Raw genomic sequence first — 15762 nt, 5'->3', positions numbered from 1 at the left:
ACTCCCAATGAGGAGGTCACCCAATCTGCACTTAACCGATGGCAAAGTGCCAATCGGGATGTCAAGTGCATCATGTTGGCCACTATGTCTCCGGACCTTCAAAAGACTTTCTTTGAAAAGGAAACGGCTTTTGAGATCATTTCTGAAATTCAGAATATGTTTCAAGAGCAGGCCCGAACTGATAGGTGCGAAACCCATAGGCAGATCCTTAAGAGCAAGCTCAAGAAAGGAGAGCCAGTCAGCCCGCATGTTCTTAAAATGATTGGATTATTTGAGAACATGGAAAGGCTCGATGCTGGGTATTCGACCGAGATGGCAATTGACATTATTCTCCACTCGCTGCACAAAGGCTATGATCAGTTCAAGATGAACTATAATATGCACAGCATGGAGAAAACTCTCACCGAGTTTCATGGTAAGTTGAAGCAGGCCGAGCAAACCCTCAAAGATGAGGGAAAGCATGACATGCTCATGGTAAGAATGGGCACCATGTAAGTGCTCGGGCAAGAAGAGAAGCTTTATAGGGAAAATGAAGAAGAATTCTCCGCCTAAGTCAAGTGCTACTAAGAGTGGCAAGGACAAGAAGGTAGCCTCTTCTAAATCCAATTGCGAATGTTTCTATTGCAAGGAGAAAGGACATTGGAAGCGCGATTGCCTCAAATTCAAGGAAGATAAGAAGAACGGCATCGTTGCTTCTTCATCGTATTTTTGTTATAGACTTAAACTTCACTAGCAAAACATCATGGGTATTAGATACCGGATATGGCTCACACCTTTGTTCCAATGCTCAGGGACTAAGGATAAATAAGAGGCTAGAGAAGGGAGAGGTCGAGCTTCGGGTCGGCAATGGAGCAAGGATGTCTGTCGTATCCGTTAGAACTCTCAGTTTGTCTTTGCCCTCTGGGCTTATTTTAGAACTTGACAATTGCTATCATGTTCCTAGAGTTACCAAAAACATTATTTCAATTTCGGCGTTGGACGCCAAAGGTTTTGAATTTTGAATTAAGAACAATAGTTGTTCATTTTATTTCGATAATGTTTTATATGGTAAGGCATATTCAGAAAATGGTCTCTATGTGCTTTCTCTAGACAAACAAGTTTATAACATTGATGATACCGCCAAAAGGGCTAAGACCATCGAGTTGAATCAAACCTACTTGTGGCATTGTCGTCTTGGACACATTAACATCAAACGCATCAAGAAACTTTTTCAAGAAGGTGTTCTTGACTCATTCGACTTGGAGTCGTTTGAAAATTGGGCAAGATGATAAAGCAGCCATTCTCCAAATTGGGAGAAAGGGCAAGTGACTTATTGGGTCTAATACATACGGATGTATGTGGACCAATGAGTACACCCGCAAGGCAAGGTTATCAATATTTCATTACCTTCACCGACGACTATAATAGATATGGTTATGTCTACCTTATGTCGAACAAATCTGAATCTTTTGAGAAATTGATGAGAGCGGATTAGATTAGGTCGTTGGACTAAATATCCCTCTACCAAACAATATTTTTATACCTAAACCTACACTAGACAAGTCTAATGGTAAGTAAAGGGTCGATCCGCAGAGACGGCTAAACTATCGTCAACAATACCACCAACTAAGCTAGGTCAAAGGAGATATGAGGGGTGGATTAAAACAAAAGATGATAGCTAACTAACTACGGAATTAGAACCTAAGAAATAAAGTCACTAGGAAAGGGGAATCAAGCATAATTAATGTGACGAGCACAAGCATAGCAATAAGCATGGACATTCGCAATAAAATGCAAGGGGCAACTCTTAATCATCTAGGTCTCTCCCGAGCACGCTATACAATTAAACACCCAATCCCGACCAAAGGCTCGTGATCAACTCAAGGGGTTCTCTTCTACCTAAATAGCTCTTTTCCAAGCAACTAAATAGGGTAGCAATTAAATCATGCATTCAATTAGCCAAAGTAAAAGCAAGCATTAACACACCTCAATGAGCACATCCAAATCATCAAGAAATAACCATACACACCGATATACTAGCACTAATCAAACGCAAACAAACACTATTGATTATCTAATCGGTCAAGTACATGAAATTGGAGAATTGCCTACCAACCTAGGTCACTCTCGCACACACTAGACCATTAGACTCTCAACCCCGCCTATGAGGTCGTGGTCAACCAAGCAACGAAATTCTTCTATTAAACTAGCTCACTCTCGCACAACTAGCATAATAGCAATTAAATCATGATATCGATTGGCTAAAAAGACACCAAGCATTAAGCCCTTCATTCTTAGTTCAATACACCAACAATCCCCATTAAACCATCAATAAAGTGTTCATTTTGCACATTAATCAACAATCATCCCTAACCCTAGCTAGGAAACTAAACTAACATGACTAAATCAACGAGACAATGAAACTGACACAAACTAAACTAAAATGAACAACTAACATTAACCAATAAAGAAGAACAATGAAGAAACTAAGAACAAGAACAATGAAGAACAAGGAAAAGCAACAAAGAGGAACTATTTAAATAATCAACTACTCTAAACATTTAATAAACCAAGGAATGCAATAAGTAAAGAAAGCAATAAAATTGAGATAGAGTTTAGAATTCTCATTGAAGTATTGAAAAGGAATCCAAAAAAATGTCACATTTTGCATCTTCAACCTCCTCAATCCACCATTGAAGCTCTTCACTTTCTCCCTCTAAGCTACTCTTAAACTAAATTACAAAACAAAGATTAAAACTAATTAAATCTACGCCCTAATCTAAGTGATGAAATTATGGAGAAAGCAAAGGGGTTTCATCCCCTCAAGGAGGAGAGAAGACCCCAAAAACACCCCCCTCAAAAACTTTTTTTTTTGGAAATCTAAGAAGTCCTCTATTTATATTACAAGAAGAGAAAGAAAGAAATCTGAAAATTAAGCTCGTACAAGACCCAGAAACCCGCGCCCGTGGCAAGGCTTCTCCGAGGCATCTCCAAAAAGTTGCAACGCCTAGGAAGAACAGAAGGTCGCGCCCGCGACACCATGGGCCGCGCCCGCAGAGCCTGGCAGCGTCTTGCAGATTCAAATGACCATAACTTCTGTTCTAGGAATTCTCTTGGGGTGTGCGACCTACTGTTGGAAATATTTTCAAGTCTAGTTTCCAACGCAATTTGAATCGCTTCAATCCTATGTGTAGATCAAAATTTATGGCTAAAAGAGTGAACAAGACTCGGTTTAAGGCCTTCTACGAGCTTCAAGCTTTCTTGTCTCAAGCTTCTTAGCTTCAAGCTTCTTCTATTGAAATTTCTTGCCTTTCCTCGGGTCATAATCGTCAAAGAAAGAATCAAGCACCTACACAAATAGACCAAGAGAGAAAAGAATAAAAGAACACATAGAAAAACATGCAAATCAAGCTAGAAACCGAGCAAAAAGCATATTATTCACAACTAAGGCCTAAAACCTTAAACTAAGACAAAGATAACTAAAACAAGACTAAAAGGAATAGAAATAACAAAGAAACATCGAAATAAACCTAAAACTAAGGGCTAAAAACGCCCTAAAATGTGTCATAAATGACACTTATCAGAAATTTAAGAGTTTCAGAGTGAAGTTGAAAATCAACTTGGCAAGAAAATAAAAGCTCTTCGATCGGATCGAGGTAGTGAATATTTGAGCCATGAATTGGACGATCACTTGAAATAAAATGGTATTCTTTTAAAGTTGACACCTACCGGAACTCCACAATGGAACGGAGTATCCGAACGGAGGAATCGAACCTTGTTAGACATGGTTCAATCAATGATGAGTCATAGTGAACTTCCTATCTCTTTCTGGGGACACGCACTTCTAACTGCGGCACTAACAATGAACCGCACTCCGTCAAAAGCTGTCGAAATGACTCCATATGAATTATGGAAGAAGAAACCTCCGAGGTTGTCTTTTCTTATGATTTGGAGTTGCGAAGCATATACCAAGAGATTAATTTCTGACAAACTTTACCCAAAATCAGACAAGTGTTTCTTTGTGGGTTACCCAAAAGAAACTAAGGGGTATTACTTCTACAATAAATCCGAGAAAAAATTGTTTGTTGCTCGTGATGGTGTCTTTTTGGAAAAGAAACACCTTTCCAAAATGACAAGTGGGAGGAAAATCGAACTCGACGAAGTTCGAGAGGAAGAGCAACAAAGTCAGCCTGACAAAACTAACAATCAAAGTGCTTTAGAAGTGTTGTTGACATTGGTCAGAGTCAAACCGACAATGCAAATGCTTAACCTATTACCATGCGTAGGTCGCAACGGCCAAGATCTCAACCAGGCAGATACCTTTGTATTGTCTTAACCGAAGATCAAGACATCCTAGTTATGGATGGAGATGAGCCAGCGACATACAAACAAGCTATGACGAGCCCCGACTCTACAAAATGGCAAGAGGCCATGAAATCCGAGATGGACTCCATGTCTGAAAATCAAGTCTGGGACTTGGTTAATTTGCCTGAAGGTTACACACCTATCGGTTGCACATGGATTTTCAAATTGAAAACAAACAAAGATGGAAATGTATCTATATATAAAGCTAGACTGGTGGCAAAAGGTTACACGCAAATTCACGGAGTTGATTATGATGAAACCTTTTCGCCAGTTGCAATGCTTAAGTCTGTCCAGATCATCCTAGCGATTGCTGCATAATACGATTATGAAATATGGAAAATGGATGTCAAAACCGCCTTCCTTAATGGGATTTTGGAAGAAACTGTGTATATCACACAGCCAGAAGGTTTTGTTGATCCAAGCAATGCCGAGAAGGTATGCAACCTTAAGAAGTCCATTAGTAAGTTTGTTTTTATCAAGTATCCAGATGAGTCTTGTGTCTACAAGAAGGTCAGTGGGAGTGACATCGCATTCCTAATCTTATATGTCGATGAAATATTACTCATTGGAAACAACACTAAAATGTTAGAGTCCGTTAAGGGCTGGCTGGGAAAGTGCTTTTCAATGAAGGACTTGGGAGAGGCACAATACATATTGGGCATCAAGATCTATAGGGATAGATCTAAGAGGATGATTGGATTGAGCCAAAGTACTTATATAGATAAGGTACTGGCACAATTCAACATGGAAGGGGCCAAGAGAGGGCACCTACCCATGTCCCATGGCATAACTCTCATCAAGAAACAGTGTCCACAGACACCTGATGAGCGAGAGAGAATGAATCAGATTCCATATGCTTCGCTTATTGGATCGATCATGTATGCCATGATATGTACTAGGCCGGATGTATCATATGCCTTGAGTGCTACGAGCCGATACCAATCAGACCCGGGAGAGGCGCATTGGACTGCGGCCAAGAATATCCTAAAGCACCTGAAAAGGAACAAGGGTAAATTCCTGGTCTATGGTGGCTGTAATGATTTGGTTGTTGAAGATTATACTAACGCGAGCTTCCAAACTGATAGAGACGACTCTAAGTCGCAGTCGGGGTACATATTCTACCTTAATGGAGGAGCGTTTAATTGGAAGAGTGCTAAGAAGAGCACCACTACAAATTCTACAACTGAAGCCGAATACTTAGCAACTTCGGAAGCAGCTAAGGAGGCAGTTTGGATTCGTAAGTTCATTGGTGAACTTGGTGTTGTACCCTCAATTAAGGGTCCAATAGACCTCTATTGTGATAACAATGGAGCTATTGCTGAGACCAAGGAGCCAAGGGAACATCAGAAGGTCAAACATGTCAAGCGGCGATTTCACATGATAAGGGAATGGAAATCCGAGGGTGAAATCAAAATTTGTAAGATTGGAACAGACGACAATGTAGCCGATCCTCTGATTAAAACTTTGTCTCAATTGAAGCACAACAAGAACGTTGAGGCAATGGGAATCAAGCATATTGGAGATTGGCTTTGATTTCCCTATATAGGTGTTTTAATTAAACTCGATGTCTTAATGTAAAACACTATGTTGAACCATTCAATCTTGGAGCAATTAAATTTTCTTCAAATTTATGATTACTCCATATCTATTTAATTGTTATTTAGAATTAAATAATGAGTCTATTCGATTTCTGAGAATATTCAAAACAGGGTATCAAGACCATGTCTTGGATAAAGAAACACCTGTTAAGTGAACATTGAATATTTTAATAAAAAATTATCCCTAATCAAGATCATTTAAACGATGGACGATTAATGACCACTTGAGATTAGTGTGTAGTATGATTTATAGCACCGTTTCCTGTGCTACACGGACATGATAGTCATAAATCATTTGCACATGTTCTAGTTTGGAACTGTACCGGATAGACCTATGAGAATACTTTAAAAGATAACAAATCGTCGTAAGTATATTTCTCATTATAGCTATCGAAACCTTTTTCCTTGACCATAATCCCCAGTTACGGCGGACGTTTGACAACATCAAAGAGACTAGTACTCAAACAAGAGAACTTCACAAAACTCATGGTTGAGGAAACAGGTTCCAATAGCTATAATGAGAAATGTACTTATGACGTTTTTAAATCTCTTAAAGTACTCTCATAGGTCGATCCGATGCAGTTCCAAACTAGCACATGTGCAAATGATTTATGACTACTATGTCCTTGCAGCACAAGACACGGTGTTGTAAATCATACTAGTCACTAATCTCCAGTGGTCATTAATCGTCCATCAGTTAAATGACCTCGATTAGGGATAATTTTCGATTTAAATATTCAATGTTCACTTAACAGATTTTTTTTATCCAAGACATGGTCTTGATACCCTGTTTTGAATATTCTAAGAAATCGAATGGACTCATAATTTAATTCTAAACCACAATTAAATAGCAATGGAGTGAATAGTAATTTTGCAGGAACAATTAATTACTCCATAAATGAATGGTTTCAACATAGTGTTTTACATTAAGACATCTAGTTTAATTAAAACACATGTACATAGAATTCAAAGCCAATCTCCAATGTGCTTGATTCCCATTGCCTCGACGTGCTTGTTGTGCTTCACTTGAGGCAGAGGTTTAGTCAAAGGATCGGCCACATAGTCATCCGTTCCGATCTTACAAATTCTGATTTCACCATCGGATTTCCATTCCCTTATCATGTGAAATCGCCTTTGGACGTGTTTGACCTTCTGGTGCTCTCTTGGCTCTCTGGCCTGAGCAATAGCTCCATTGTTGTCACAATAGAGATCTATTGGACCCTTGATGGAGGGTACAACACCAAGTTCACTGACGAACTTACGAATCCAAACTGGCTCCTTAGCTGCTTCCGAAGCTGCTAAGGATTCGGCGTCAGTTGTAGAATCTGCAGTGGTGCTTTGCTTAGCACTCTTCCAACTAAACGCTCCTCCATTTAGGAAAAATACATACCCTGACTGTGACTTGAAGTCGTCTCTGTCAGTCTGGAAGCTAGCGTCGGTGTAACCTTCAATAAGCAAATCTTTGTGGCCACCATAGACCAGGAATTTATCCTTGTTCCTTTTAAGGTACTTTAGGATATTCTTGGCCACAATCCAATGCGCCTCTCCTAGGTCTGATTGGTATCAGCTCGTAGCAATTAAGGCGTACGTTACACACTACTACATTTTTAACCAAATGCAACGGCCTAATAAAGGCTAATACAACGGTATTCTAATTGCCGTTGCAATAGAGTAGGTTATTGCCACGGATTTAACACTAATGTTCTTAGAGGTAGAGCTATTGCCACGGCTGTAAAGAACCGTTGCAATAGCCTAGCTAATTTTAAAAAAATGAGAGCTATTGCAACGGTATGTTGTATCATGAAAAAATTTAGAACGAATGAAGCGCGCATTTTCCCTCTATTTTTTTCATTTGCTTCCCTCTATTCTCTATTCTCACATAAAGTACCTTTCTCCTTTTTCTCCATTTTCCCCATTCTCAATTTCTCATCACCATTTTCCCATTTTCTCCATTTCTCCATCTTCTTCATCCATTTGGTTATCTTCTTCATCATGCAATCTCCTAAATCGTTCTAACCTTCTATGATTTTTCTGCTGGATTATAGAGTCCCTTTTGATTATTGCTCGGATAAGTTATTGGCAGGAGGTAAATCCTCAAATTCTTTCTCCTTTTTTTTGCTCCTCTCTATTCCATCATCATTATTGCTTGAATTAGGACTTTCTTTGCCTTAAATTCGATCAATTTCAAGTTTCATGAACTCAATTTTAGGGTTTAGTTCTTTTTACAATGTCAATGTAAATTGATTTTGCAAAGACAGCGGTGTAGTCGGGTTTTCTGGTAATATCTGCAACCTTTGATTTGATTATGCAATTGCAATTGTTACAGCTTGCAATTGATGAATGGAATACGAATTGGGTTGATCTTGCTTAAAGTTGGTGGGTCCACTACTTGTGCTATCTTCTTCTTCATTTTTTCATGGTTAGTTTTCTATTTTTTTTAATCTCTTTTTGATTTTAGCGATTTTTGATGATTTTTGGTAATTCCCTTTTGTTTCGGTTTGTTAGGGTTTTAGGAATTTAAATTTGATATAAATGTGTTGTGTTGTAATTTGGGATTATTGATTTATGTTGTTTATTGGAAAGGTAAGAAATTTGTTTTACCAGAGTGCTCTCAACTATGATTGATGGGTGGAATACGAATACTCGAATTACAGCTTTTTTCGTGGTGTCGACTTGGGGGTGATAATGTGAATGTAAAGCATGGTTATTGTGTTTTAGAGTACCCATATTTGCCTTAGGAAAAAGACGTGAATTGTCAAGATAAGTGAGTAATGTGTGTTGCTGAATTTGCTATCAACTACTGGTATGTATGCTGGGTGGAATGTTCAGCTGGTTTCGTGGTGTTAATTTTGTAGATTTATGTACTGACTACTGAGAATATAAGATAGATTGTACTGGATTGTCAGGCTTCAAGCCTTCAAGCTTTGTTCTTGAGTGTTTCTTCCTTTCCGGGGATGACTAGGTAAGGACGTAAGGGGTGGTTCAATTTGGTTTTGTATTAGGTGATGAATTGTAATTCATCAAGTGTTCATTGGATATTATTTGTTGCTGAATGCTGAGCTTTTTGTCTGATTGGTAGTTTTTGGCCAGTGTACATACTCCCACAATTCGCTTCTTTGTATTATATCATGCATTTGTGTTTTTTTTTTTTAAAAGAAAATGGACACATAGCACTTCGTTGGATGACTGAGAGTGGTTTTTTGTCAGGCCTGTTTAAGTTGATGGAAACAAGCAAAACTAAGCCTATAACCATGAGAAACTTGGCACAATGCATTCAACTGAGTGAGATGGGTGTAGTGGGATCTCTTGAACAACTATGACGTAATAATATAGTATCATAATGTCCTTTGTAGAGTGTATCCTAACTAATTATATGGTTAATGTGACAGGATAAACTTGATGCTAAGATTATAGTGGCAAGCTATTCAATCACTTGCAGTCAGATCAGAAGATTTGCAATCAGCTTGTATGCTTTTCTTTTTCTAATATTCATTAGTTATCTGTATATAATCCTGCAATCGTGCTTGAGCTTGGTTTTGGCAATTGTACTGTGTTGCATTAAAGTGACAGTGCTTGAGCTTGGTTTTTGCATTTCTGGTTGCATTGCAGTTGTTATCACGCATTGCTGAAGTTAAGTTTATTGTGTTTTCATGTAAAATAAACACACTGAATAGGGTTAAGTTTAGTTTATTGTGTTTTCTTGATATGACTCAATATATAGCTCGAATAAATAAAATTGAAAAAAATAGTCGTATTTATAGAAGAGTGGAAAATACAGAGTAAATAATTGATCCACAGTGAATGACCCGACATCGAATGCATTCACTCATTCTGTTTCTGAGTATTTGCTTGGACTGAATTCACTTCACCTCTATATAATGTGTAATCATGGATCAATTATTTGGAGAATCGGAGTTGCTTTTTGATTGGAAATGTGATTGGAGTTATTCCGAAGTTAAATACATAACAAATTATTAAAGCGAATTGGTGGTGCTGGAGTTATGTATTTCAACTTCAAATTTTTGTAATGAACATATAGCTGTTGTGAGTTGTGCAAACTACTTGGGTAAGGAGGACTCAGGGAGTCAGGGATGAAGAGCTCGTAATTAAACACGCAAGTTTCTTGGTCATTCACTGTTAACTTGACTAAGAAACTTTTAATAGTGTTAATTACATATGTTGATTTTGATATCCTCATATTTCCCACTACCCTCATCTTTTTATCTGGGTTGAATAAGATGTGTTGTTGTCATAGTCAAATCCGGTTTTATTTATCAATATCTACGTGACATCAACCTTGGCCATTAGATGAGAATAACCGCAATACAAACCTACCAACAGTGAGCATTCTAAAGGTTGCTTGAACTATTTTTCCTTTGATACCTTACTAATGTTACTATCATGTATATCATCCATTTTTTTTAATTTAATTTGCAACATTGTTTCATAGAATTCACTTTGAGGAAGCAATTAGAGAAGGCAAACAAACAACTTTTAAAAATAATTTGACCACTTGTAAGAGGGTAAAGTAAGGGTATTAGGTGTTAAAGTTGACTGCTAAACTTCACTAATTGCTTCCTTAAAGTGTGTGTCATGAGGCAATTTTGCAATTGAAAAAAAAGAAAATTCATGTCTAACTGAGTAACTGCATCCAAGTTTGTGCAACATAAGCTTTGTGTATCTGTAAATATTTACGTCCCAATCTTCTGCAAATGTTTTTCAGGATTGTTGAAGGAAGCAGTGATGGAGGATCCAATTGGTATGTTTTGGATAGACAAACGTCTCAGAAATTTGATAGCTATTTCCAGCGCAAACTGTACAGGGTGGGATCGCGGCATACACAATCAAACGCCATAAGGTATTCACCCCCCCCCCCCCCCCTTTCCCCCCTCCTTCCCCTTCCCCCTCCTTCCCTTGGCAGAAAAGTACCTGAGTATACATTAAATGCTGAGTCTTGTAGGTTCACCTTTCTGTCAGTCCGAGATGTTAAGTCGACGTTAAGGCTACAAATTTGTAGTATTTACTTATATGCAGGAAACTGCTAACATCCAATGAAATGTACTATTGATTACAGGTGCCAGTTTGGTCGGAGGCAACTATAATACTTCTTTGATTTTGGCTGACATCTATTTATTCAAATACGAGGGTTGAATTTATTTCAAAATTTATCAAGCTTGAGAAGTTTTAGACTGAGTAAAAAGATGTATTCAGTTTTCCCTCACAATGTTGTAAAAATGTCACCCGTACATAACAACTACAGGAATTGTTTTCTTAAAAAAATAAATAAATAAAAAAAAAAAAAAAAATCGAGGGAATTTTTAATTTTTAGTATGTTAGTCAGAGTAGGAGAGAAATGGGGAGAGGAGAGAAAACCGGTATGGGGCTCACCATTGTTAAATAGCTAAATGAAAAAATCATGAACCAATAACGATGTGATTTGAGTTTAGGATGTATTAAAAGTCTAAATTATTGATTTAATCCCTAAACGATGGTGATTTTTCTTGGAAAGTGGAAGTTTTGCTTGTTATGTTAGGGTGATCATATTAAGCTATTGGTACATTTGGTAGTATTTTAGAATCAAGAGTATTATTGTGTTGAACTATAGATTATGCTTAGTAACTCGATTTTAGTTTAAGATGTATAAAAACTGCAAATGATTGATGGATTTACAAAATGATGGTGATTATTTGGGAGACAACAGTTCTAGTTATTAGGTAGGGAAGTAGGGGTGTCCTTTTCTGTTATCTGACTTATCTCCTTCAAGAACTTCCTCAGATTTGATTTTGGGAAGCTTTGGAAATAGTTTGATGTTGTGTTATGGGTTTTAGTTCTTAAAATAGTTGTTGCTACACCTCTATATATACTTGCCAAGTAGCACTAATTAGACTTGTGTACAAATTACTACAACAACTTGGTATAATGACTAACTGATCTGACTATACACCTCATTAAGTTTCTTGTCTGATCATCCAGCACTAGACAGCCACACAGCAACAGCAGAACAACCAGCCAGCACCGGCACCAAGCTAGAACAGGCACCTGTGGCATAAGCAGTATAGCCCAACTACAAAATTCAGCTCCAGAATGACTATTGCATTACCTGCACCCAACTGTCAGTCTGAGCAGAAGCAGTAGCTTGGGCAGCAGAAACACAGCAGAAACAACAGCTGGCAGAAACAGCAGCAGACATAACCAACAGCAAGGACCTGCAGGCCAAAACCAGCAAGCCACGCCAGCAACACCTCAACAGCATTCCAGCAACACAGCACCAGCAATACAGGAACAGCAAGCACCAGCAACAGATATCAGCAGCAACAGGCTGGAGAAAGCAGGCTGTGGCAGAACCAGTAGATAGACAAGGAGCAGCTGACTCTAGCTGAAGACCGGCAATGCCACAGCAATAGAATCCAGCATCAACAGCCATCACCAGTACACCAGTGGCAGCACCTGCAACCAGCAACAGGCTGGACAAAACCAGAACAGCCCCAACAGTAGCTTGCACACACAGAGCTGCAAAGCAGAAGCAAGCAAAGACTTTGAATGCATATTAATAAAATTCTAATTGAATTTTGTAATTTTCCTTATAGGTAACAATGTACAAACTTTGAATTCAAATTAATAAAATTCTAATTTTTTTTAAAAAAATTCTTATATTAATTGTATTATTATTGTTATTGTTATTGTTATTGTTATTGTTATTGTTATTGTTATTGTTATTATTATTATTATTATAAGGTATAGTGAACCGTGGCATTAGGGTATATGCATTGTGTGACATTAGGCATAGTGAACCGTGGCAATAGGGTATATGCACCGTGGCATTAGGTATAGGAAACCATGGCATTAGGTATTATAGCTATTGCCACGGCAATAATGTTGCCGTTGCAATACGTATTGATCTAACGCCACGACTCATTGATGCCGTGGCATTAGGTGTCATTTGCCGTTGCATTAGACCTATTGCAACGCTAGCTGATGCCACGGTACATGGTCGTTGCATTAGGCCTAATACCACGGATTTTGACGCCTAATGCAACGGCTTTGAGGGTTGCAATATATAAAAAATGTAGTAGAGACATCAAGCCTAGTACATATCATGGCATACATGATCGATGCAATTAGCGAAGCATATGGAATCTGATTCATTCTCATCCGCTCAACAGATGTCTGTGGACACTGTTTCTTGCTGAGAGTTACGCCATGGGACATGGGTAGGTGCCCTCTCTTGGCATTCTCCATGATGAATCGTGCCAGTACTTTATTAATGTAAGTACTCTAGCTCAATCCAATCATCCTCTTAGATCTATCCCTATAGATCTTGATGCCCAATATGTACTGTGCCTCTCCTAAGTCCTTCATTGAAAAGCACTTTCCTAGCCAGCCCTTTACAGACTCTAGTAATTTTGTGCTGTTTCCAATGAGCAATATGTCATTGACATATAGGACTAGGAATGCGATGTCACTCCCACTGACCTTCTTGTAAACACAAGACTCATCTGGATTCTTGATAAAACCAAACTTACTGATGGCTTCATCAAATCGCAGATTCCAACTTCTGCTTGAATGCTTTAGTCCATAAATGGACTTCTTAAGCTTGCATACCTTTCCAGCGTTGTTTGGATCAACAAAACCTTCCGGCTGTGTCATATACACAGTTTCTTCCAAAATCCCATTAAGGAAGGCGGTTTTGACATCCATTTGCCATATTTCGTAATCGTAATATGCAGCAATCTCTAGGATGATCCGGACGGACTTAAGCATTGCGACTGGCGAAAAGGTTCATCATAAATCCCATGGATTTGCCTGTAACCTTTTGCCACCAGTCTAGCTTTGTATACTGATACATTTCCATCTTTGTCTGTTTTCAATTTGAAAATCCATTTGCAACCGATGGGTGTATAACCTTCGGGCAAATTTACCAAGTCCCAGACTTGATTTTTAGACATGGAGTCCATCTCAGATTTCATGGCCTCTTGCCATTTAGCAGAGTTGGGGCTCGTCATAGCTTGTTTGTATGTCGCTGGCTCATCTCCATCCATGACTAGGATGTCCTGATCTTTGGTTAAGACAATACCAAGGTACCTGTCTGGTTGAGATCTTGGGTATTGCGATCTATGAAGGGTAATAGGCTGAGCATTTACATTGTCTGTTTGATTTTGACCAATCTTATCAACTGCTTCTAAAGCATTTTGATTGTCAGTTTTATCAGGTTAACATTGTTGCTAGTCCTCTCGAACTTCGTCGAGTTCGATTTTCCTCCCACTTGTCATTTTGGAAAGGTGTTCTTTCTCCAAAAAGACACCATCACGAGCAACAAACACTTTTTTCTCGGATATATTGTAGAAGTAATACCCTTTGGTTTCTTTTGGGTAGCCCACAAAGAAACACTTGTCCGATTTTGGGTGAAGTGTGTCAGAAATTAATCTCTTGACATATGCTTCGCAACCCCAAATCTTAAGAAAAGACAACCTTGGAGGTTTCTTAGTCCATAATTCATATGGAGTCATTTCGATAGCTTTTGACGGAGCACGGTTCAGTGTTGGTGCCGCAGTTAGTAACGCATGTCCTCATAAAGAGATAGGAAGTTCACTAAGACCCATCATTGATCAAACCATGTCTAACAAGGTTCGATTTCTCCTTTCGGATACTTCATTCCATTGAGGAGTTCCAAGAGGTGTCAGCTCTGAAAGAATACCATTTTCTTTCAAGTGATCGTCGAATTCATGGCTCCAATATTCGCCACCTCGATCCGATCGAAGTGCTTTTATCTTCTTGCCAAGTTGATTCTCAACTTCACTCTGAAATTCTTTGAATTTCTCAAAGGATTCAGATTTATTCGACATAAGGTAGACAACCATATCTACTATGAATTGTCTTAGTATTGTCAGCGGTATCAACATTTGTCTAATTATATGTAAAAACATGCAATTTCCATTGAACATATATAAATAAGACATTTTGAAACAACTATTGTCAAAGTCTTATGATCAAAACAACTTGGTGTCCAACACCATTGATCATAGTATGTTCAAAAGCATGATGAAACTAAGATTAGTTTAATTACAAGTTATAGACAAAATAAATGTGCCTACAAGCACGACCAAAAGACCATCTTCGTCGTCCGCTCGTAGTTGCACATCCACTTGTGAAGCCCTCTCACTTGGTTCCTGAAAAAAAAAAAATAAAGGCAACGCAAAGTGAGTCATATTTGGTATCCAATACCTATGAATAGCTTTTATACAAGTGTTAAGGAAGATACCTGAGGCAGGTGCCACATTCCTCTCCTCTTCATCCTTGCGAAAGATCTTGCATTCTCGTTTGTAGTGACCTTGTTCACCACAATAGAAGCAACGCATCTTCAGTTTGACCTTCTTCTTTAAGGGTCTTTTGCTTGCTCCATGAGAGGTGGCTCGGAGAAGCCGCTCTACCACAACTCTTAAAGAGTGAGTCTCCTCTTCCGCAGCTATATGTGCCCTGAGAGTAGAGCTGTCAAAAGCTAGCCCGACCCGAAATACCGACCCGAACCCGATTATTAACCGACCCATCTAAACCCGGAAAAATGATGACCCGACCTGAAACCAACCCTAGACCCGAGTTAACGGTTATTTCCTGGCTGCAGAAAGGTTGAAGGTCAAGGGATGGACTGTTTCTTTGCCGAGATAATACCCTGAGCCCACCCGATTATTTGAGACCCGAACCCGAACATGAACCGACCTGGAGATGACCCGACCCGAATATAACCCGTAAAATATTGACTTGAACCAAACCCGACCTGAACCGAAATTGACCCAAACCCGTTTTAACACGTCAAAACCCGATT

General features: G+C 38.7%; 1 protein-coding gene across 2 annotated transcripts; it reads left to right on the top strand.

Annotated features, from left to right (window-relative positions):
• Nucleotides 1–7793: 7793 nt before the first annotated feature.
• Nucleotides 7794–12058, top strand: LOC110716236 (peptide-N(4)-(N-acetyl-beta-glucosaminyl)asparagine amidase-like). Of its 2 annotated transcripts, none has more exons than XM_021894850.1 (5): nt 7794–8028; nt 8269–8361; nt 9332–9408; nt 10666–10800; nt 11916–12058. In XM_021894850.1, the coding sequence occupies exons 2-5, from the start codon at nt 8359–8361 to the stop codon at nt 12028–12030; spliced, it is 330 nt and encodes a 109-aa protein (XP_021750542.1). In that variant the 5' UTR covers nt 7794–8028; nt 8269–8358; the 3' UTR covers nt 12031–12058. The 2 variants fall into 2 exon arrangements, with proteins under 2 accessions (XP_021750542.1, XP_021750543.1); XM_021894851.1 differs by lacking the exon at nt 11916–12058 and adding an exon at nt 10903–11900.
• Nucleotides 12059–15762: the final 3704 nt, after the last annotated feature.

Source organism: Chenopodium quinoa, unplaced genomic scaffold (assembly GCF_001683475.1).
Source record: "Chenopodium quinoa cultivar QQ74 unplaced genomic scaffold, ASM168347v1, whole genome shotgun sequence".
NCBI lineage: Eukaryota > Viridiplantae > Streptophyta > Magnoliopsida > Caryophyllales > Amaranthaceae > Chenopodium > Chenopodium quinoa.
The sequence above is the reverse complement of the archived record's forward strand: the minus strand, read 5'-3'. Positions and strand labels throughout refer to the sequence as shown.

Coding starts and splice junctions, on each gene's coding strand:
- LOC110716236 (XM_021894850.1), top strand. Junction 9,409..10,665: donor AGAAGATTTGCAATCAGCTT/GTATGCTTTTCT, acceptor AATGTTTTTCAG/GATTGTTGAAGGAAGCAGTG. Junction 10,801..11,915: donor ACACAATCAAACGCCATAAG/GTATTCACCCCC, acceptor CTGATCATCCAG/CACTAGACAGCCACACAGCA.